General features: G+C 42.3%; 1 protein-coding gene across 1 annotated transcript; it reads left to right on the top strand.

The window, feature by feature from the left end:
- Positions 1–7,024: 7,024 nt before the first annotated feature.
- GPNMB (glycoprotein nmb) lies at positions 7,025–23,248 on the top strand (the record flags this gene model as incomplete). The annotated part of the gene is made up of 11 exons (XM_084280443.1): positions 7,025–7,094; positions 12,019–12,168; positions 12,861–13,004; positions 13,984–14,163; positions 15,259–15,417; positions 15,886–16,194; positions 17,364–17,486; positions 18,161–18,263; positions 19,130–19,335; positions 22,233–22,320; positions 23,095–23,248. The coding sequence occupies 11 exons, from the start codon at positions 7,025–7,027 to the stop codon at positions 23,246–23,248; spliced, it is 1,686 nt and encodes a 561-aa protein (XP_084136569.1).
- Positions 23,249–24,909: the final 1,661 nt, after the last annotated feature.

Here is a 24,909-nt window from a genome sequence, read left to right as displayed (position 1 = left end):
AGGGTCGCAGAGGGGAAGGGAACGTAAATGCGTACCTGGGCGAAATCCAGTGATCCAGCTGCCAGAACAGGTAAGCAGCTTCATCATGTCTGCTCCCAGCTTCAGACTTTTGAATTTCATCCTAGACAAAACACCACGGCAAGGTGAAGAAAGAAGCTCTGACTCCCCTTTACATTCTAAATATGGACTGTATACTGCATTTCTTTACATTTGTCAACGTCTTGATAAAACTCCTTGATTTGAATAAGATTCAGATACATGGACATGGTATTGGTAAGCAATTAGTCTGTCTCAGATGTCACCCAGCACAAACCCATGTAGTTTGTGCTTGCTATTAGAACATCCACAGAATTGGAACTGTTAAGAAAAACGCTTGCTGAAGAATGATTTACAGCTTGAGTTTCCCTTTGTGTCTTAGCAAACACTGATTTTTTTTCTGATGTTTTTATTTTTCATTCTACGAAGCACCATTGCTTTTCTTGCCAGAAGCTCTTTTGTGTTATGTAATAATAGAGAACTAGATACTCGGAAACGTAGCAAACAACCAGTAATTAAGAGATCAAATTATCTCCATCTTCATTTTATAATTTTGTTCTTATTTCATAAAGCCATAATTTTTTTGCTTTCACCCAAACACCACTCACCACAACCACAGCTTGAAGAATTTATCAAAGTCTGAGTGTAGTGTCCATTTCCCTCCACTTAACACTGCTCATTATTTTCTTTTCTTCAGGACTATTCCACTTTTATTCTTTGATATCGGACACTTACAATACAGGATTAAATTCCCGCTATTCAAGCTGGACATAAAGTCCTTTACTGAAAAGAATTGCAACTATCTTTCATTGGATTTAAATCATTTACTCACAACTGCTCAACTTCTTTCCATGTGTGGCAGAACTGAGCCATCTGCAGTGAAGATACAACCCCTTGTGCCAGGCACAGCAGAGCTTGCTCTGCCTTCTAGACTGCTGGCGTATCACAGTGCTCCGAGCAACCAGCAGCAATTAAGCAGCACAGCTGAGGGAAGGTTTGTTAAACCATTCAGCTCTTTTAGGAGAGGCAGTTTAAGCTAAAAACCAGATTTCTTCTGTTATGAGGCACACATATTTCCTGTAATGTTTCTTATCAAGTCTTATATAGTATCAATACTTATCAATGCTTACATAGTATTTCTTACCAATACTTCTATAGTATTTCCCACGCAGACCTCATAGCTGTGGTGCCCAGTGCATTACAAAGAGAAATTTTTACCCCTAGTATTTCACTTAAGCTGGGGATTGCAAGTAGGCTGCCTGTATTAAATCATTATTTTTGTTCTCATACAGTAACACGATTAAGTCATGTTAGGTTTTCCTGTACTGGCAAAGAAAGTGGAATTGCAATATCCATATTCCAATGTTTCCTGTGTGATTTAGTCTAGGTGATCCTGCTCTGGCAGAGGGGGGGGTTGGACTAGATGATCTTTCGAGGTCCCTTCCAGCTCCTAACATTCTGTGAATGCAGATTTAAAGCACAATCAGGGAAAATCTACTGGTTCTATCACAGAGGGTATAAATAAAGGATATTGGTGTTTAGACAAACTCAGAAGACTAACTTGTATCTGTTTAATATATCAAACAACAGATTTCCCTGCCCACAGGTGATCAGAACTATTAAAATTATATGATGCATTTGGGAATAGGGCATTAAAAATAAATTTTTCTCCTAGTGAAAGAAAAGCAGCAGCTCCTGTAACAGTTTTAGCGAGCAGGAGCCACTCCAGCCACGTGTCAGAGGGCCGGGGCAGTAGCCACTGCTGATGTGGGGGCTGCGCAGCTTCCTTACCAGGCTGGACTTCCTCCCCTCCCCTGCCTGTGCCGTGCTGTGACACACGGGCCTGATCCTGCCGCCCGCTGCTCTGCAGCAGCCCAGGATGAGCCCATGTGGTGATGCACACGTGCATGTGGGAACAGGCAAGTCCCAGCACAACCAGACAGCTCCTCCTGCACCTTGCTGTTTAGCCCGTGGTCCCAGCAAGCCATGACCACTCTGCGCAAGTGGCAGCATGTAAGCTTAGAAAAACCCAGCCCAAGCTGAAACCCACATGACCTTTCCCTTTCTGTCTCCCTAGTGAGTCCTCCTCAATGCTGTCAGCCCCAGAAGGAGGATTTGGGTGGATTTAAGCCCTAGCGTGACACCAACACATCCCTAGGAGCACAACAGCTCCACTTGCTTGGCGTTCGCCATCCATTCATGCCATAGATGTTACTATCTAAAGTGGGCTTCTAGTCAGAGAGCTGGTTGCTATCCAATACATTCATCTTTTTTCTCCCTTCTCCGTTGCCTGCTGGGTCTAGCCTCTAAGGAAGAGGTTACTGCCTGAATTAATGCCCTGAGTCAATGGGAACGCAGGCCCAAAAATGCAGATTTTTGCCCACGTTCCTGCTGCTAATACATCAAAGAGTGTGTTATGCTAAAGTTCAGCTGCCAGCATTTCCATTTATTCTGACTCCTCTTTCGGGGAAGTGCTGAGGTTATTTCTTGAGCAGTCAGTGCAATTTCACTGGACCATAAAACAACTGAGCTTCTGTGCTGAACTCTTATCCCCCAGCCTACAATAAGTGAAACCTGGCATATACAGGGAATGAGGTACAACCGAGTACATTGTTTATATTGTTTCTTAGAAAAGCTTTAAAAGAGCAGACTTTGGCAGTGAGACTACTTCAGTGTCCTCCCACCAAAATGACTACACAGCAAATGCTCTCATCAAGTACATTCTCTTTGATACATCACCTTTTTGGTTGGGTTTTGCTGGTTAAATTGTTCCTAGATTACTTTATTTGAAGAATTTTTTCTCCGTTTCCTATCCAAAAATGGATTTAGAATGTCTTTAGGGAGAGCAGAACTTTGCAGCAATCATTTGGTTGCTCTCCCTTGAGCTGAAGGATACAACATCTATCCTTTAAAACCCTTCTGAACAACAGGGAGGCCTGAATGGATCTCATTATAATATGGTGTAAAATGTGAGTCTCACACCATCATAATCACACACTGGCACAGCAAGTATCTGCTCTCCTGATTGGAAGACCATGCTTTGATGAATTATTGCAAATGTGAACCATGTAACTAACAGTTCATTAAATCAGTATGAGAAAAGCAGTACAGTAAAGCCAATGTCCAGACTGTAAATTCACTGTAGCAGCTTCAAAACAGAAAGTTTCCCCTCAGATCAGCTGAGGTGCATGCAGATCAAGCCAGAGGCCTTTAGAAGACCATGGGCTTCTGGAACCCAGAGCACTGGGTCTGTCAGGAAAGCTACGCCTCCTCCTTGCACTGACACCATAGTTTAAAAAACACAAACCAACAAAAACCCTACCTAGAGCCACTGAATAAATTTACTTTGTTTACACACCTGTAAAAAAAAGAGATCTGTGGCACAGACCAGAGGGCTCGTATCTGTTATCATGCTTTGTCTTCAACTGCTGGTCATCTGCATTCGTAGGGAAGGACCAACGGAGAGACACCTCTAAAAAGGTGGAGAGCTGATGTGTTCACTTGAGCCTTCCCTCTGGAGGAAACCAGGCCAAAAAGTACTTTTATCACAAAACAATCTCCAGAATTATATGCTCTGATCAAGGCCCAAGTTTGGAAAACATCGACTCCAACAGAGGAATGTGGAGAAATGTATGACTGCAAGGAAACACCTCCCCACAAAACACAGTGAAATGCACGGTTTTAGCTACTATAAAAGCAAAAAAAGATGATGCTGGAATTACTCTGGAGCTGGACAAGCACCTACTTGCCCAGTTGTAAGGGTTAATTTGGTTTTTAGTGACAAACAGAGCTGGATGGTGCCGTAAGCTCATCAGGAGCTTTTGTAAGAGCTTTTTTCCTCCCCATACAACAAGAGAGATTGCAGCCTGCCAAGGTAGCTTTGTTTACATGTTTGGTTCAGTCAGCTGATGGCCACTGCCCCACGTGAAGCAAGACACAGAGGATTTCTTGCCAGAAAGGGAATTTGTCCAGCTTTAAGCAGAGTTCTCTCGAGAGACCACTGGTAACGGCTGATAGCATTTACCTAAAATACCTGGGTGCCAAAACAAGATCATCTCATTTTCCTTTGCAGGCTTGGCCAAGAGTCAAGTTCTTTCTTCAAATACCTTCTTTTTATTATTTTTTTTTTTTTTTTTGAAGTTCCTGTGAGCAGTGATTAACAATTCCTGTACTTGTGTTGCGGCGATGGCGGTGCGATAGCGGTGGGAGCGTGCCAACTCTGTCACAGTCTAGACATGCAGGCACACATGATGCGCTCACACCTTGTCATCTGACAGGCCTTCAGGTACCAGAGATGTGTTATCTCCTCAATGAGCTTTAATAACTCAGGCGCTAAAGCTGTGAAGTACTGAGCACTTTCTACCCACCCACTTCTTTGTCAGATTAAGCCTTGAATCTCTCTGAATGTGAGTTTCTTTACTTGGAGAATATTTAGGATACATTTAGGATGTATTTTAGATCTTCCCTCGTTTCCAGCTGCATAATTCAGTTACTTTAACTGCAAAGCTCTTTCTCAGAAAACAATAATAATAATGCAAAAACTATGAAATTAATTTAAGATCTGGTGATGACCAACCATTTTCAAGCAACCATTCGGTGTTTCAGAGGGACCCATGTTCAGACATCATCAGCTACAGCTGGGATGCTTGGAGAAATCAGCTCAGTTTTCAGATGGTCCTTTCAGCCATCACTTCCCATACTTTTCCTTGGCTTTTTTATCCTTCTTTTCGGTCCTTTTACATCTCTGTTCCTTCCAGCTCTTTCTTCCCTCCTTGTACGGCTTCCTCCTCTCCTTATTTCTTGCAGACACCGTCGGCTGGAGCCATAGCACAAGCAGATCCAAACATTTTCTGTGTCAGCCCTCCAGGAATGTGTCGTCTAAGGCCCAAGAGCTGAGGAGGGAGAAGGCAAAGGACCGTAGTGTCATGGTTACGGCCACCTTTTAGTCATTACCCCAGCGCTGGTGGGTTTGGATTCCTCTAACCGCAGCCCTGATCCTCAGTGCCCCTGAAGTCTATTTACAACGTGTTTAGTAATTTCCACCAGCTGTCCCTTATTGAGAGTGTCACTCAATATTTATGTAACAATTTCATGTATCAAATAACATGGCAAAAAAACCTCTGTCCTAACCAACTTTTTTGTTTTCAGCCTGATCAATTTTTGGTTTTAATTAACAGGCGTTTGTTGCCAGCAGTTTTCCCCTGGAGATTCTCAAATCCCTGTTTGGATCAGGCCCCCAGTGCTGAAACACAGTGTTTGAAGGTCACTTTTTTACTTATAGGATCAACAACCTGGAAACAAAGAAGTGCAATTAAAGTTAGTGTCTTTTTAAAAAAGAATTGCGAATGGCTTCAAAACCTGACATTTCAACTGGGGGTGTAGTCAATTTAACAACAACAAAAAAAGCAACAATCACATGAGGACGCTGCAGTCATATGATTGTTTTTGCATAGTCAGTCACAGCTTTGACTTTGATTTACACTCCCTCTGCCAGATAATGAGGACTTAGTTTAAACAAGCCTGGTATCCCTCAGGCTATTGCCTTCACCCTTTTCCTCTGCTGGCAGTGGGAGGGAGGGTTGGCTCCAGCCAGGAGGGTGCTGAAGCACAGAGTCTACATATGCAAGATGCATCATACTGGGCATCAGAGCCAGTGTTACCCAGGGAAATGCTGCTGGGGAGCTCCAGGCAGTGACAATAACTTACACAGCTAATAGAAAATGCCTGTAAAATGGAAAAAACTAAGAACAAGTAAAAAACATAGTAAGTGGTCACAGTTCTTCACTCTCCTTCCATTGGGCAATCTCTGCATTCTCTTGACAGACGTCCACCTGCTCTGCCAAAAAAACCCCAATAATTATTTAGTGTTGCTCAACTTACTGGTTTCTGGCTAGCCAGTGTCTGACTTGGGGTCACTGAAACCACTACTGAACTCCTGTCTGGAGGACCATACTTGCCTCTGTGTCACGTCGTCTCAACGGGGCTTGTCCTTTGCTGCAGACAAAACTGAGAAACTTCATGAGGCTGCCACGGCTGCAATGACATTCAGTGGCAATGAAATTCGGTTGCTTCACTGCCTGCAGAAGAACACCTGGGCTGGTGAAGCGTGTTGAACCTGAATTTGAACCACTAAGTGCAGTGTTTGCCAGTCTGCCCATATTACCCTACTCCACTTCAGTCATTGGTTGTAGCTCATTATTCAGTTGGGCAGAAAAGTCTATTTTTCCTGTATCTCTACATGCCATGAAGTGTGTACAATGAAGTACTTGTCTGTGCATAGGTCATGGCAATTTGTGAGCTAGATATTGACTGGTCATCACTACATATGGTCTGTGATGTCCCCACTAACCTTGGGCACATCGTGTTGTGCTGCCATGGTCAGATGGTACACACATGTGCCCACTCAATGTTTAAATAACGTTTTCCTTAACAATCAACTCTGATCAGGAGCCAAGTCCAGAGATGTGTTAGAATTGGTCATTCTCCATTTAGTTTGCAGTTGTTGCCCAGCTTGTGGGGAGAGGCACGTTGTTAAGTAGCGATGGGTCCAGGAAGCGCAGCGAGCTGTTGCAGTAACACTTGTAAATCAGGCTGGGGCAAGAGTTAATTTGGATTTCTGGAAAGAAGTGTTCCTAATTTAAAAACAAATTAAATACAAAAATTGATCATAGTGCAAAACTAGTATAAAAATGCCTGCAAGGTAAATGGTGTGGCTCTAAACAGGTCTCTCAGAAATCCCAGGGAATGCTGAAAGCAAAAGGAGTGAGTCATAAGCACATGAGCTGAAAGAAGCTGAAGACAAAATCATGCATCTCTGCTTAATTCCATCACATGATGAGTCCTGGGGCCCTTCATTTAACCGTAAAGCAGAGCGGTGGAGAAACTTCGCTCTCACTTCTCAGCGGGGACCGGAGGAGTTAACTGTGTGCGGGGCACCGGGCACTCTGCTCCTCTGCGCACACTGAGCCGGCACAGGGTCACCGGCACCATGAGGGGTGTTGGCTGCTACCTCGGATTCCTCCTCCTGGCAGAAGCGGTGCTGGGTGCTGCTACCACACGTGAGTGCCTCCTTCACCCCACTTTCTCTCCCTGACTCCGCGAGTTCGACATCTTGAGCCGGTGTGGTAGGAACGGTTGCTCCTTGCATTGCACGGGGGTTGCTGGAGCTGTGCTTGGGAACTGGCAGGCGACCAACTAGCTCCATCTCAGGGTTGCCTGGCTCTGCAGAGAAAAGCCATCTGAGCGTGGAGAAGTACACTGAGAGCTGTTGAGTTACCTTTTCCCCGTGCTCCACAGATACATGGAGCTGACCCGAGCTAAGCCTTGGCTCATTGCGACAAATTTCTAGCAGTATTTCCCCAGCTCAAGTGTGGCTAAAAAGGCAAATGCAGGATGGGTTTCTCCCAGTTTGCTCAGCTCAGCTGTGACTGGGAGAGGCTAGGTCAGGGGCAGCACTTCCCACTGGGACACTCAGACCCGTGGATCCCCAACCTCAGAGAGACCTGTCAAGGAATTAGGTCTTCAAGCCATGGTGGGCAGGCACTAGGCTGGTCTTCTGCTTCTTTACAGGCTCCTAGCTCAACTAAAGTCTTAGGCTGATTGTCTGAGTTCAGGGCTGGGAACTCAGAAATGGGATTTTTTAAGGCTCAAATTCCTGAACCTGCGGTAAGAAAACCGAAGACCTTAAAAGCTGAGGTCCAGTTGAGCACCCATCCAGCCTTGTACCTGTCTCCAATGGGAAACAGTAATGAATGTATAACCAGGCCAGAGTATGCTGGCATTTACTCAGGACACTTTCCCAGCTTCTGATGATTTACAGCACCAGAACTGCCTCTGTCAAATCCAGAGTCGTTCTGTGTAATAGTTTTTACTAGACTTTTCTTCCATCTGTTTATGCACTTGGGTTTTGATTGCAACCTGTGCAAATTTTTGGTACACACGACATCCTGCCAGCACGAAATTTCACCCCTTAACTGTGCCTTGCAGGAAGAAATCGCTTTTATGTGCTCAGAACCTGCAACCTGCTGGTTTCATTTGATTCTCCTTAACTTTTGTACTTTCAGAAATAGCAACAAAGTGCTGCCTCTCCCACGCTGTTTGTGATTCTGTTTTTATACTCCCCTCTGTCACCCTTTCTCCAGGCTCAAGACACAGCCTATTTAACTGTTCCTTATATGGAAACAATTCCACCCCCTTGTAGCATCTCCACTACCTTTCTCTGCATTTTTCCACTTCTCTTGGAGCCTGCTTGAGCTGCAGAGAACAGAGCAGCATACAGTAGTCAAGACATGAACACACATGGAATTAGACAATTTTCATCTCTGTTCCCTATTTAGTCTTTTCCTAGTTTTTCAACCACCAGTGAGCACTGCGTTCAAAACCATAAAGCCATGAGATCTCATTTCTGAGTGGTGATAGCTAGTCTGAAGCCCCTTGTTCTGTAAGTAAAGTTACGTTTAACTAGGCTGAATTTCATCCTCTTATTCTTGTATCATTGAGTCTCACGCAGTCCTCCCCTCGACTGCTTGAAGATGCTGTCTCCAGCAGAATAAAGAGCTTTACCTGTTTTCCAGGTTATGAACATTTTAAATCATTTCAACCACTGAGGACACTAGGCAGTTTATAGCTTGTTGCTTCATATATCCCAACCAATTATTTGTTCAGGTGAAATCCTTCATTCTTATGCCACCGTAACTTTATGTGCCTTTAGCAAGGGACCTCATCAAATGCTGTCTGGAACTCAGGCAGACTGTAACAAGCAGGTCAGCCTTGTTCCCATGCTCTCTGGCTCCCTCAGCGAAGCTCCAGTATATCTGTGAGGAAAGCGGTCCTTTCACGGCGTATCTCATCAATCCATGGTGTCTGCTAATTCTGTTCTTCACTGCTCTTTGTACCAGCTTCTCCAATTTGAGCCTCAAACTTTTGTAATCCTCTAAATCTTTCCTGGAAGTGTTTTTAAAAACTGTCATCACATTTGCCAGCTTTTGTTTCTCGGCCACAGAGGCAGCTTCAAGCAAGATGTTACACGCTATGGTTAATAGCTCATTTATTTGACTCTTGAATAACTTCCATGCTTTTTCACCCATCCTCTCTAGACAGCTCCTTCATTTTCTACAATTTTTTTATTTGTGCCAACGCTTCATTTTGAGAGAGGTTTTCCATCACTGTAAAGAAAAACTAGCACAGAAACCTCTTACACTCCTCCCCTGTGAATGAAAATGAAAACTAATGCACTTGACTTTTGTGCTATCCCTTTATCTTCCCTAAATACTTCTTTTGTATCTACATCATCTTTTGGCCCCACAGACTTTCTGGCAAGCTTTCCACTACTTTTGTAGTTGAAAAAAAAAAGATTAATTGGTAGGTTTTATGCTTTTGCAAGTTGTTTCTCAATTCCTCTCCCTGCCCTCCCCCCTTTTATTATGTTTCTGTATGTAACATCAGAACGTTTACGTTGTTTTCTGTCTTCTTAGCTTGGCCACAGCATCAGCAGTTTTACTTCTAGTACACTTGTATCCTCTAGCTGGGCTATCTCTCTATTGCTGCTCTTCTACCATTGGCTTTCCTTCCCTCTTTCACAGCTACCATACTATCCCAGGAAACACTGAGCTTCTTGTCTTTGCTACATCTTTCCCCAAAATGAAAACCAGAAGGAGAAAGAAGAAAGTCAATCAGATATAAGGTCTTCCCTCTTATGATCGCCTCACCAAAACTATTACAGTAATAGTTTCCTCAGAGTGTAATATTTCTCTGTCTATTTTGAACTGAATTACTCTAATTTTGGTTCTGACCAACATCTGTTCCTGAGTGCTTTTCGTTGTTAAAGACGAAACACATTAAAGCTTTTTGTTCCTTTAAAGTGAGCAACTGAAAATCCTCAGCTCTGTGCGTTAGAGGAACTTGTGCTGAAGCCTTTGCTCATCCCAAAAAATGTCTTTGTCTTGTCCTGAAACTTGTGAAATGTTTTATACTTGATTGAAATAAACAAAGCACATCAGGGAGGCACAGAAATGCCTAAGGAGCTTGTGATTTAGAAGTGGTGACCACAGTTATTACCGAAGCTGGACAAGAAAACTACTTCTGAATTCAAGTATTGTTATTGAAAATTCAAAATTAAAAGCATTTACAAAACTAAAAGTGCTCCAGCTCTTTTTGATGAGTTAAGCGTTTGGGAAAAGAAAAACCCAAACATGATTGAAATGGTTTGATCTGACAGAATCAAAACACTTTTGTTCATTAAATATTTTTTTAGATAAAATAAAAAGAGATGGGAAAACGAAATTAGGAAAAATCCCTAGCCACTTACTTTCAAATAAGATGACACATTAATTTTAATGGCCTAAAATGTAATTGAACTTGATAAGCCTTTGCAAAATACTTTCATAGTTGTTAATGTGGTTTTTTTCCCCCAAGAAAAGTTTCTGAAGGACATTAGCCAACACTACTCTGACCAAGACTGGAAACAATACAGCATGTGATACAGGCCATCAAGGAAATACCAGTCATGATGTTATGCTTTGCTCACATCAAAATACATTAAATCTGCAGAAAATACTTGATTTGAGTGATTTAGGTTAGACTGTGGGGAGTTCCAGTAGGGCAAAAGACTGTGGGAGAATACGTCCTGAGTGCAAAAGCTGTTGTTTTCCTTGAACCTTTCAGTCCTCAAGACTGAAGAGATTGCTGCCACCATCAGTTCACAGTTACCATTGCGATGGGACTGGCCAAGGGACATCCTGCCTGCCCAGCAGATTTCTCACTGGGCAATAAAACATCAGGAGACAGCAGCTCCTGCCTCTTCTTCAGTGCTGCTTCTCCGGTTCTCCTTTGCAGTAATATTAGGAGTTGTGTGCCCCTGAAGACCGTGCTTAGACTGGCTACACCTGCTCTGTGCTTCCTCCAAACCTCTGAGAAATTCCAACACAGCCAGTTATGTTGCAGCACACAGGGCCATCCTCGCCCTTCTTACAGGTTTCTCAGCATTTGCCTTGAAGTACCCCAGCTCTTTGTTGCACTTGGGTATAAATCTCAGATGCATTCAGCATCAGCTACCTTTAACATAAAGCCAGGAAAAGCAGAAACCCCAGCTCCCTTGATGTTGTGACAGAATGGCACGCCCAGCAGTTACCTGATTAACATGAGAGAGTTGTTGGAAGCCCCCAGGCTTTAATGGAACTCTGCCTACAAGCCTGCTTCATGGCATCCTACAGCAGTTGACATGTTCCTACAGGTTACTTGGATACTTGCTTTGCTTTTCATTATGTGTGCTTAGTGACAGAAAGAGGGATCCTAGAAGGCCTGGGAAAAGTTTGAGCCCATCATTTGTAGTAATATGAGCCTAATTAAAGTTATTTAATATCTGAGCCATTTTAAAGTAATAGGCATGAAGCTAATATGGTTTTGTTGCTGTATTATAAACACATTGAATTTACTCTTCAGCTCCAAATTTCCTTTTCTGGAAATACCAGCTTCTGTTATAATTGGTTCCACCCCTCCGACCAAAGAAGCTTCACTGGGTCATAATTAATTCCTGGCATAAAAGTTCCACTAGAGCACAACTCACACAGAGTGAACGTACCTTTTACTTGTAGATTTATTACCAGGCAAGCACAAAGTGTTCGGCAATCAAGCAGTCTCTGTACAACTAGGCTGATCTCCATTCATGCAAACGATTGTTCTGGTATGGTCAAAACGTTGTAAATCTTTTTATTCTTTCTCTGGAAAGCTTGCAATAGTGGAAGTAGAAAAATTTCAATCTGCCAGTGGTGGAACTGTCTTTATGTTGGATATCATCGACGTAAGCCTGGATAGCTGCGATGATAACATTCCCTAACTTTCTGCTGGTGAAGAGTTTTCCAATCAGTACAAGAATATCATCATAATAAGAAGCAGCACATTGCAGCACATTGCAGGACAAGAGCAATGTCTTTACAGGGTGGTAGGGAAAATGCTATTACATTGCATGTTTGTTCTTCTCTCTAGGGTTTCAAGATGTGCTGAGCCAAGGAAAAACTTCTCCTGCCCCATCCTACAAGAAGCTACAAGGCTGGTCTAGTGATCAAAATAAATGGAATGAAAAACTTTATCCTGTCTGGGAAGAAGGAGATCCCAGGTGGAAGGAGTCCTGGAAAGGTGATTGCACACAGGCATTGCAAAGACCCTGAGAAAATTGGCCACCTCACTGAAGAGTGCAGGGGCTATAGCACTTTTTCACAGGTGCAATATCTGCCACTGCTGCAAGGAATAGCAGAATAGAGACAATTGGCTTTGATACCATTCCCAGCATATTGTTCAAGGAAGCAGATCAGTGAGCTGTTACAGTAAATGCTTTCCTATGACTCACAGACATTAATACTTCTGAAGAAGTATTGATGACCATGGCTCTTGAACTGTCCATTATTTGAAACAAGCCCTAGAGGACAGGTAACTTCAACTGTGACCTCAGTAGGGCACCGTGAGCTTCAGTTTGTCAGCTTTGGGGAAGACCCTGTTTATTGTCTTCTGGTCAGAGCTGAGGTCTAAAGGCTGTATCCCTGAGGAGAAACAAAAATATTTTCCTTCGGAATATATTGGTCCCTGTGGGTAAACCCCCCTATTCTTAGTTCTAAGGAAATGAATGACAGAGCAGTAAGCGATGTGGGGACGATAAGTCCCTCTGTTCCGAGTTAGGGCTTTGATAAAAGTGCAAGTGACTTAGGAGCACAAAACCCCTTGGAAAGAGAGGAATCAGCAAAGCATTTCTCATGTAAACAGTGCACAGCTGAAGGTAGCTGCTGCTCTGCTGTATCATTTGCCGCAGAGAAGACTGATGTTCTTTTCCACAGGCGGAAGGGTGACAGCCAAACTGGACACCGACAGCCCAGCACTGGTAGGATCCAACGTCAGCTTTGTTGTGACTCTCCAGTTCCCCAAGTGCCAGAAAGAAGACAATGACGGCAACGTAATGTATGAGAGAAACTGTACCCAGGGTAGGTAATGGCAGTCTCCCTGTGCTACACACACGCCCGACTATGTTGCTGGTGTGAACGTGTCACCAGTCTTTGAGAACATCAGAGGTGCACTCTGTGAGCAACAGCCATGTTGCTTTTAGTGGATAACTACACTCGTGTCTAGCCTGTGCCACCCCAGCTCCTTTCCTCAGAAGATGTTTTCACTGTTCTGCACCCACTAGATGTAGTGACCAGGCTGTTTTGGATTTGCCTTCACTGTAAAATTGCCTTCCCAGAACACTGATGTTAATTTGGCTTTGTAACAAAACTGTTACTGCTTTTCAGCTCATTCACAAGTTTTCACACACTGTTTTCTTCCCAATTTATAAAGCTATTTATTAAATTGAGATCTTTTTTTAATTATAAATTGAAGAACTCACTAACCACCATCTGCATCTTGAAAAACCCTCAAGAAAGAGTAAATATCACATTCCCACAGTTTCAGAATTAAAAACACAACAAGAAAACAAATAATTTAAAAATCAAGCAATCTTTTCATCAGATAATCACCTATTTTTCATCTTATTTACCATAACATGAAGCAAAAATCCCTATCATAATTCCAGTGTTTGAATCTGCTGAATCTAGAGTGAAGCAGGCTGTTACACCTTTCTTCTCCAAAATTTATAAATGTTCAACAAATTCTTTTACTGATCAAAGTAATTTTCATTTCAAAGCATATCAGGAAGTTTTTTTTGTCAGCCTGAGTTCTGCTTTTTGACTGTCTCATGTTTTGTTAACTGCTGATATTCATTCTCTAATTAAAATCTGTTGTGCTGTTTGGGGAAGGAAACTGCTCTACTCAGAAAGGAACTGAAATTCATGCCTAAGTTATTTAAAGGTGCCATAGAAAATATTTCTGACAAAACAAAAAAAAAAAGCCACTTCCTCACAGTGCTTCCACGGGTGCTATTTCTCCTTAAAATTAACCAGAAACATGTCCTGTTTCTACACTTAGATCCTCCAGCTTCCCAGGATCAGCAACTCTATGTCTACAACTGGACTGAATGGACTGACAACTGTGGCTGGGAAAACTGCACAAGCAACCACAGCCATAACGTATTCCCAGATGGGAGACCATTCCCACATTACCCTGGTTGGAGGAGAAGGAACTTTGTCTATGTGTTTCACACGTTCGGTTAGTACTGCAACACATCCCGTGGCTTGGCTGACGCTGTAAAGCTTGTATCACTCTGTAAGCTAACTCATTTCTCGATGTGGTTTGTTAAAAGTCCTTTAAAAAGGCATCCATGCTCTTCAGTGGAGATCCCAAGGTCACTCATTGCTTTCCAGAGAGGCCATCAGCTGCTCGCTTTGGAAATCATGCTCGGGAAATCATGAGATTCTCTTTAAATCTGAATACACAGAGGAAAATTAATTTCTCCTCAGTAGTACCCAAGATCCTTTTCTAAGAAAAATGAGGGTCTGCGCACGTCCATCAGATGATTTGTTGACCTCTCACTTTCACCTCAGATTCTTACATTCAAGAGAGACCACAGTGCTGTTTATCTTCAGATCAGATTAACGGTGTTGCACTTCTTGCCTCTGGGGAGGTGAAAACTGTCACTGACTCTGTGGTACTGATCTGGTCACAGATGCTGATTTTCAGTGTTCCCAGCTCCTGAATATGTAACAGGAGGGCTATTTCTGACATTGGCTAGGTACTAAATTTAGTATCCTAAGTTAGCTTGGCTAAATTGGTATCAACATCAGTATCAACATGAGTAATAATAGTAATGTCCCAAATTTCATCTAGAGGTGATACCATTTACCTACCTCAATCCGCTGTTACAAAGACAAATGCAAATGCATACAAAGGACTCCAGGGTATGAAGCAAGATGTGTTGTATCTTCTTGCCACACTGCAAGTGTGCCAAGTACAATATCACTTAAAATGTCTAAGGGGTAACACCATCCATTACAGAATCCCAATGACTTCATGTAATGCAATTGCTTTGGAAAGATGTAGATGCTTTGACAAATTTTTCTTGAACTATTGAAATCTGGGGCATCTTTCTGATGCCTTTGAAAAACCTCAAAAATAATGGGAGTAAGTGCACTGTGAAAGTATTCAGCCCTCCAAAAATACCTGCCCGATAAGTGAAGGACAATTCTAGACTGTTGCCTTCTATTTAGACAATCCAAGAGTCACAGAGGTAGCGCTTCTCTTAAAACAACCTGCAGTTAGGCTGAAGGGGAAAGCATCAATTGTAAGTTGACATTCTGCTTTAAGGTCAGTACTACCAAACAACGGGACGATCTTCAGCCACCTTCGCGGTCAACACAGCAAATATCACCCTTGGCAAACACGTGATGGCAGTATCCATCTACAGGAGAGGGCACTCTGCCTATGTTCCAATTGCAAGAGCAAGCACCATTTACCTTGTCACAGGTGAGCGGGCTGGAATAAACAGCAATAAAAGACCAGGGGTATTTGTTGTTTGGGTGTTAAAAGAATTCAGCACAAGCATCGTCTGGCACAAGAAGACGACACTGGCATGAGAAATGGCTTTTAATATGAACGTGGAATCTCTGGTAAACTGCCTAGAGTAGCGTAATTTAGCTTTGTATCTGGCTCAGTTGTGACACCTCTACTTTGTAATGAAAAATGATTTACAAGAGGAAGTGCAATCTTCCACAGTGCCTGTGATTCCTCACTTGATCCTGTACTTTTATGGGTAACTGTTTCCTACTGACATTCACTCCTCAGAGCAGTAAATCGAATTAAAGTGGAAAATCATCTTAAAGGTATTATTGTCATCTACTGACTGTTGCTGTTCTGGGACTTGGGAGCTGTTTGTTGTTTGCAGCCAGGTATGTATACTTTCTTTATTTACCACTCTTTTTTTCCCCCCTCCAGACAAAATTCCATTATCTGTGAGCATGTTCCAAAAGCATGACCGCAACATCTCAGACTCCATTTTCATCAAAGACTCGCCAATCACATTTGATGTGAAGATCCATGATCCCAGCTACTACCTTAATAATTCTGCCATCTCCTACAAATGGAACTTTGGAGATGGCAGCGGCTTATTTGTAGCCAGCAGCTCCACTACATCTCACACCTATACTCTGCAAGGAAACTTCACTCTGAATGTAACTGTCCAAGCCATTATACCTGTACCTTGTGGGCCAGTAACACCCACTACACCACTGCCCACCTCAGCAGGTAAGAGCTGAGCGAACAGCAGAGATGCTATGTTATGTTTTTAGCTATGCTAAAACTCTAAATTCTGCTATTTTAAGATGCTATCTATTTTATTTTTTTACTGTCATCAGTGAAGAAACTGCAAGGCTCTGCAAACCCTATATAAATTGGTTTAGAGACAGACTCATTAAGTATAAACTCCTCTGTGATTCTACAGTAAGCAGCTCTTATGCATGTTACACATTGAACATCCAGTTCTGCCACTGCAGTTACAGCACACAGAGGTCTTCAGGTGGACATTCAGTACATATAAATTCACTTTTTATAGCCTCTACTACACCAGCCTTGCCTACTCAGGGTCATTTTCTGAGGTAAGATGTAAATTTTAAGTGAGAAAAAGGCGTTTCAGAACACTTTTACAGCCAGTTCCTTTCTGGTTTGCATTAACTTCCACCCAAAATGAAATGAGATTGGATTGAACTAGAAAAACTCACTCATATTCTAAAATATGGGAGTTCCACATGGCATTAACCCAGAATGGCTTTTCCACTTCAAATTTATGCACTATCATATTTCAGAATAATTTTCATTATGTTCAGCATTGGTTTATCACCTCAGAGGGTTTCAAGCTTTGCAAAAGGCCTGCAGTTTCAGCCTGGGTAGTTAAGAAATTGTAAATGCTGCTAAGAAATTGTAAACGTTGCTATATTTTTCAAATTTGGGAATTTTTATATGTGCTTTTAGCAAAATGTTGAGTCAGAATGAAAAGTGAAAGGAAAGATACAGTTTTTCACCACTTCCCGTCTTCATTTTTCCATGAGCTGTAAGGTAGAGCAATGGGACAATCCCTGCTTTTAAAGAGAGCATTTTAAACCTTTTATTTGCCTTTGGATTTCTTCTATAATTGATTTGGGAATTTTAAAGGAGTGCTTAATTATATCAAACCTGGCAGTCCCACTTTTATTTCACAGATGGGTGGCCAGAACCCAGGGTTCTATAGCTGGGCACGTGTGGTTTCTCTAAGGCTCATTACCACAGTGCCACACAGATACATCCATGACTGCACAGATGCAAACCAAAGTCACTAATGATCTATGAAATGAATGTGGTTGAAACATATGGCCATGCTCAGAATTCCTTTAAGGAGAACTTGCTCTGCAGCTGGGTATCTATTCTTTCTCCTACAACAGTGACAACTGGAGCATCTTCTGATTCAGACTCTTCTACCACTGTCGAGTTCATGGAAGACAATCCTGATGGAGGTTGCCATATTTACAGAAATGGATACTATGGGACTGGTATCTCTGTTGTAGGTACGATGTGGGTCAGCACGTGAATAGAGGAATGGGGTTGATAACGTACCATGTATAGGAGAGAGGATGTTTATGAAGGCTCCCTTGTATCATAGAATGATATCAAGATGTGAAACCCTCAAGAAGATTCTTCTCTTGGACCTAGCTGACATTTTTAAAGATTAATGTACAGACACAAACAGGCTGACCCAGATTTGTTTACATACTCAGCCAGGACTTAGTGGCACAAGTTATGGCACCCTGGTTTCAGACAAGTGAGGCTGTGCCTTGGTCTGGGTGCCTGCTGCTGGCCAGCTGGAAAACAGCTGTCACTACTTTCTGTATCATCATCTTCTGAACCTGCCATGCCCGAAGCATACTGGCCTGGGAGGGTGATAGAAGGTTGAACTGACCTTAGCATGCATAGAAGTCACGGGTAGTGGGATGGGGAAGTGATTTAGTTAAATAAGTAAGCAATTAGTAATAATGGGAAAACAGATTAGAAAGGAGCAGCCTCACAGGGAACGCACTGGAAAATTTCTCAGCTTTCAAACCCTTCAAGAGGAGTGCTGAAGGAGGGAGGAGGTTATGGAAAACAAGACCTGAACTGAGCATCAGCCAAACACTTGAGGTTCTGTACACAGACTTCAGAGCTTGTCATGTGTCCTACCACTGACATCTGCTTCCTCTCCCAGAGGGAATCCTTGAGGTAAATATTATTCAGATGATGAGCATCCAGATGACAGAAAGTCAAGCTGAAAACTCACTGGTTGACTTTGTTGTTACCTGCCAAGGGAGGTAAGTGTATGAATGAAACTGTCGATCTTCCCTCTTTAGAAATAATTAGGTGCTGGAACGCTGTCTGCACTTACATGCAGCTGCACAAACTAAAGTTGGGAACTGCAGTGTTGCTATTTCTTGATTGGAACTAAAGATAATGCAAGTCTCATTTGTAAACTACGGTAACAGAGGTTACTGCCAGGCTTTTAGGATTCAGAACACATGCTAAGCCTCAGTATAAATAAGAGAACTAGATAGTTGGGAAAAATGATTCTGTATTTTCCTGGCCAAGACAAGATTTCAGCACTTACTGTAAAATGGGAAGCAGTCTACGGAAGTTGGAATGAAATCCTTTCTCTTTGGCCATGATTTTCTGACACTTAGAGTAAATGGGTGTGCCTGAGCAATTTCTTGGATAGAAAAACATTGCACTAATATTCCCAGCTCCTGGAAGGGGATTAGAGTTGAGAGGACCAAGATGTACAAGACCTGTCTTGGTAATGCAACTGGAAAATAGTTAACCTCTCTTAAATTAGTGTTTACTTTTTTGGCACGTAATACTACATAAAAGAATCTGCATTCCTTTCTTAATGATGTGTATTAAAGGTAACTGACTTTATAAGCTGATTTGAGGCAGGTAATTGTGTGATCACCATAAAATGTTAACTGGTACGTCAAACAAGCAGATAATACAGATTATGTATAAGCTTTTCATATAAAATCCACATGTATGTATATATAAAATGTATAGGTATGTACTCTTAAATCACTGTAGTGACACTAATTTCAGTATACAGACACCAGCATAAAACTGGGGCAGCAAAGTGTGTATGAACTGGGCTAACAGGACTTCACAGATGCAACATGTTCTCTTCCCATCCCAGTCTCCCCACAGACGTCTGCACAGTAGTTTCCGACCCCACGTGCCAGGTGTCCAAGAGTGTGGTATGTGACCCCGTCGTTGTCACTGATGAATGCCTACTCACCATCAGGAGAGCTTTTGAGGAACCTGGAACGTACTGTATAAACATCACCTTGGGGGATGACACAAGTCAGGCTCTTGCGAGCGCGCTGATTTCCGTAAACGGAGGTGAGTCCACACAGAGGAGATGTGGGTTATCTGTGAATAGCTTCTCCCTGTGGGGAGAAAGAGCACAGGAAGAGCCTTAGCTGAGACTGTGCCAGCTTGCACTGAGAGTCCATGCAAAGAAAAAAGAGATGATTCTTTCCCCATAGGAATTTTAGCTGTTAGAATTTGGTTTGATTTATGCTTACCATCCAATGAGTGCAGCGATTACACAAAACTTTCTGTGTCACAGAATATCAACAATTCTTCAGCCATAACGTATCTTGCCTCAGAATAACTCTGTTGGGCAGAAATGCAGATGGGGGATATGCCAGCCAGCCTACTCCACACATGGAGAGACAGGAATTCAGTTCACTTGATGTCTCAATCATGTCTGCAGCTGAGCTGGGTGCCCTGCACCCTCTTGGTAGCCTATTGACCTCAACCAGGGTTCTATTTCTACGTAAGATGAACGCTTGTAATGATCTGGCTTCTTCCATCAGAATTAGGAATAGAATTAGGAGTAGATGCGAATGAAATGGTTCTGTGTAACATTTATTGACTACAAAGTCTGCCCAGGGTGACTATTTCAGAACAGGAGGTTTACCTTTCCTTGGATGAGTATCACTGTGTCTCGCCCATGGTTATCCAAGCAGTCTGACAGAACCAGGTATTAAACTCAGCCTCAGACAGAAGTCTAAATGATCATGCTGTCTTTCTGTGCCCACTCCATTGCCCTTCTAACTTTCCACTACAATGTCATCCAACCGTTTTGGTTGGAAAAGACCCTTAAGATCATCAAGTCCAACTGTTAACCCAGCCCTGCCAAGTCCACTTCTAAGCCACATCCCTAAGCACCATATCTACAGGTCTTTCAAATATCCCCAGGGATGGTGACAACCACTTCCCTGGGCAGTCTGTTCCAGTCTTGACAACCTTTTCAGTGAAGAATTTTTTCCTAATATCCAATCTAAACCTCTCCTGGCACATCTTGAAGCCATTTCCTCTTGTCCTAGCCCTTGTTACCTAGGAGAAGAGACCAATCCCTACCTGGCTACAACCTCCCTTCAGGTAGCTGTAGAGAACAATAATGTCTCCCCTCAGCCTCCTTTTCTCCAGAGAAAACAAACCCACATCCCTCAGCTGGTCCTCATAAGCCTTGCTCTCCAGATCCTTCAACAACTTTATTGCCTTTCTTTGGACACACTCCATCACCACAATGTCCTAGTGACACAATTTAATTACTATCAGCCAAGCAACTGACCCTTTGCAGTCTTTTACCACAGTATTTTTGGCTGATTTTATTTAATCTAGTCATAAATTTAGCCCTACTGAAATCAGTCCATGATGACTAATGGCACAATGCCTGACCTGTAAGTGCATTTCAGCTCCTAAAGATAAAAAATAAGTGTGCAGTAGGATTTTTCAAAACTGTATTCACAGAGGTTAACTTTAGCCCAACAAGGTTGGTCTTCAGAGACTTATTCCAGAGGGCAAAGCTAAATTGTACTTTGGGGCTTCCACTATAGTCGAAGCAGAATTAGGATATAAGAAAGGTTGTTGCTTTCTGGAGGAACCCATCTAACATTTGCAGACATTTCTCACATGCCACAGTTTTCCACTCATTTCAAGAGAAGGCAAGTATTTATGAGTTTCTGAAAATCCCCTAATCTGGTGCCTGAGTATTTGGCATCTAAACAACTGACCCTTGAAACTTGTCAGGACTGTGGCTGGGCTATGCAGGCATTGCACAAAACATCTGTGCTTAACCTGCCTAAACTGCTGTTGAATGTGTTGCAGCCCTATGATTTAGATTCATCCCATCAGTATGTGTTGCTTTGCAAACTGGTCCAAGGACATTACTTATTCATAAAATAAGGTAAATCCCCACAGTCTTAGCAAAAATGTTGTGTAAACTAGGATTGAGGTCAAGCCTTCACAAAAAAAATTATCTACAAATTGAGAAATACATGAACCACATGTATGAAGTAGATGGTAGACCCTGATTTGATAGATTGATTTTCATAGACAGCAATTATAAATTAATAACTGGAAAGGTAAGCCAATGTGCACCTCTAGGTTACTTAACTGTATAAACACTCTTGTTAGTATGAGGACCACCAATGTGTCTCATTGTCAGTCAAGTCAATAAAGGTGCAGCCTGTGTACTGGAAAATTAAGATATTAAACACAAATTTAAAAAAAACCCACATGATTTGTCTTCTTCCATCAGATACAATGGGATTAGGAGTAGATGTGAGTGAAATGGCTGATGTCAAACCAGAAGGCAGAGTCCAGCGACAGGCAGAGCCCAGAGTTTATTTCCCAGAATGAGCCTGTTAACAAAGAAGAGCCCTCAGCTCTTTAATAAAGTGAAGAAGCTTAAATCCATCAAACACTCAGCCACAATCTGCCATCTTAGAATATGGGACTGCAACAAACAATAACATTTAAGAAACTCCTTTTTTTATCCCCTTTCCCCCTGACCATTATTTCTAGGAAAAATTTAAAGCTGATTTTAACATTAAAGCTTATAAAGAGTTTGCATCTCCTATACTCTCAGTGTAAACACTTCCCTAGCATAGCAAATGCCTAGGAGCAAATTAGCCTCGCCTCGTGGGGTGCCAGCAAGACCCTCCTTTTCCTTCCATGCTGGAAGGGCAGCCATGTGTGTCAGGAGCAGGGCTCATATGAGAAAACTGGCAAAGCCCAACTCACGCTCCGGTGGAACCAAGAATTAAACCGATTAGGATTTGAAAGCAAAGTCACTGACCTCCAGTGCTCGGCATATCAGAAGTATGAAGCGTGTACTGAAATCTGTACAGCAATCAAGTAAAAAACAATATTTTCTTTAGAATATTGATCTCTGTAAAAAAAAAAAAAAAGGCTAACTTTTAATCAAACTGCTTTCTCAACCCTAGGATCATCATCAGGAACAACAGAAGGGGTCTTTATCTTCCTCGGTTTGTTGGCAGTGTTTGCCGCCATTGGGGCTTTTGTTCTTTACAAGTAAGTGGCTAGTTTCTTGAATGACAGTTCAAGGAGCTGTCAAAAATATTTTGGTTTGATTTAACAAAACCAACAATTTACATTTGCATCAACTATATATTTGTTTCTTTTGAATTGTTGTTCGCAAATATTCTAACAAATATTCAAGAAAATGAGATTAGTGGTGCAAGCCACAAAATCAGTAGAAAATATGCAAATATTAAAGCCTTAATTTCATTCTGTACTCCTAAGAGCAAGCAGGCCTGAACTGCATGCAAACTGTAAGCAAACTAAAACTGCATGACATGACTTTTATATGCAGTAAAACTTCACAGACAGAAATTTTATTTAGCTCTAAAACTCTTACAAGTGGTGTGTGCAAAGGACTGACAGATCAAGAATTAATGATCAAAATCCTCCATTAAATGGTTGACAAATAAGTCCTTTGGGGAAAAGGAAAGCAGTCAGCAGGAGCACATGTTACTGCATTACTAGCTTCAGTATTTCTCACAAAACTTTAAGACTGCACCAAGACTCCTGAGTCAAGAGTGTGCTCACCTCTTGCAGTCAGCGGTGAGCAAGAAACACCTCCACGGACCACAGGAGCCTTCTCATTAACCAGGCCTTAGTCACCACTACTGACCTATGGCTGTGAACCACTAGATTGGATCAAACAGGGAAGGAGGAGAGAGAATCTATATTATGCACACAGAATTGATTCTCTTATGCACCGGTCAGATGCTAAATGTGGACTTTAAGTGTCTTTCAGCAACTAACTGTAGCTGTTCCTTCCAGGAGATACAAGCAATATAAGCCCATTGAGAGAAGCGCAGGACAAGCAGAGAACCAGGAGGGACTAACTGCTTACATCAGCAACTTCAAGGCGATTTTCTTCCCTAGCAGCAACGAGAGAAATCCTCTGCTGAAAAGCAAACCAGGCATCGTTTAAACCTTTAGTCTAATACTGATGATTAGGTTACGTACAGGACTCGTATCTGAACTGTACTTGATGGGGTTTTCTTGTGATAAATAAACAGGGTGAGGTGAAAGTACACATAGATGGGATGGTAACTTTTGGGGGCTTGGTGCAATTAGAAGTATTAAAATAGTCCTTCTTAGAAAACAATGAGGTAGTTTTGAGCACGTGCTATTCTTGCTTGTGTGATCTAGGAGACACTCTTCTAAATAACTAACACACCTCCCTCCCTTAGTTGAGTTTCTTATTCCAGGTTACCTACATATAAAACTAACCAGATCCATAATCTAGAGGGTAAAAAAATGGTTAATTAAAAAAAAAGCAAACAAACTTGTAAATAATTAAATAGACAGACTAGTATAGCTGCTTACTGACTTAGCAGGATTCATGCTTTTCCTAGAAAGACATGCACAGGGGACAGGCACATGTCATGTCCTGTCTGTGGAATGAAATATGCCATGGCCTAGTCTCAGGTGTTGGTACTGAACCGCTGACACTGGTACACTGTTCAGGAGGTCCTAGAAGAGTCTTGGCTCAGCCAAGGCCCAAGGTGGTTCTCCATTCTGGGAACCACCAGAGGCACTGTTCCCCACTGAGAGTTTGGCAGCAGCCACCCCATTTTTCAGGGTTCAATAGCATGAATATGGCTGATTACATGACAGTTGACCTCATGGCCAGGAAACAGGGCTAGACACATTTATTGTCCCACTGGACATGGCCACCAGCGCACAAGTTTCACTATAAACTCAACCAGAGACACCCCAACAAGAAGATGAGGCCTGCCTGCTTGGCTCTCCCTGCTGAAACTTTTGCTCTGAGTCCCATGTAAAATCCTCAGACGCAATTGCTGATGCTGCCTTTGTCTCTTCGACTGAACTGGCACTACCCCTCCCCAGAGTACAGATATGCACAACAGCCAGCAGAACGAGGGTTTGAGCAGGAAGGGGTTGCATCCAACTCCCTTTGCCCTTCTCTTTTCACTCCTCTCCTGCTGTAAAGATACATTGATTTCTGCCTGTTCCTCCACCCCTCCGTCTTTGATCACTTAAATAGATGACAACCTCAACATAGATAAAGCACGACACTCTGGCTTCTGCTTTTGCATGATGCAGCTTAGTAAGTGTAAACTTTTGCAAAATCAACCTGCCTTCACTTGTTCCCTCTAGCAGTGATTTTGTCTTAAGAAAACTCAAGTTAAGGCCTTTTCCAAGTGGTCCAGTCTGCTGGCCATTAATGCTTATCGTTCTGCATCGTGGCATCTCACAGTGTAAGGCCAGAAGCAAACTGCTGAAGGCTGGGTTACTGGATTATGAGAAAAAGAGAGCATTTTATTTGTAGACGGGAAGATGTCACTAGAAAGGTTCACTCAGAAAAGAAAACAGACCAAAAAGGCTTTAAGGAGTTCATTTTCTCTAAGAGCCTTGTTTTTAATATTAAAGGGTATAATCAGAATGACGTCAACTTTCAGTGGGGGCTGGGCACAATCCATTTCTAAACACTGAATACTTTAAAGATCTGTATTTCAATATAATTACTGTATTTACTATGTCTTGGAACAGGACAGGACCTGTCTCTGACACATATTGTTCTCAGTTCTTGAGGCAATACACAAGCACAAACAGATTTTCCTGCTA

Source organism: Gallinula chloropus (assembly GCF_964237585.1).
Source record: "Gallinula chloropus genome assembly, chromosome: 2".
NCBI classification, from domain to species: domain Eukaryota; kingdom Metazoa; phylum Chordata; class Aves; order Gruiformes; family Rallidae; genus Gallinula; species Gallinula chloropus.
This window is presented reverse-complemented; position numbering and strand designations above follow the sequence as displayed.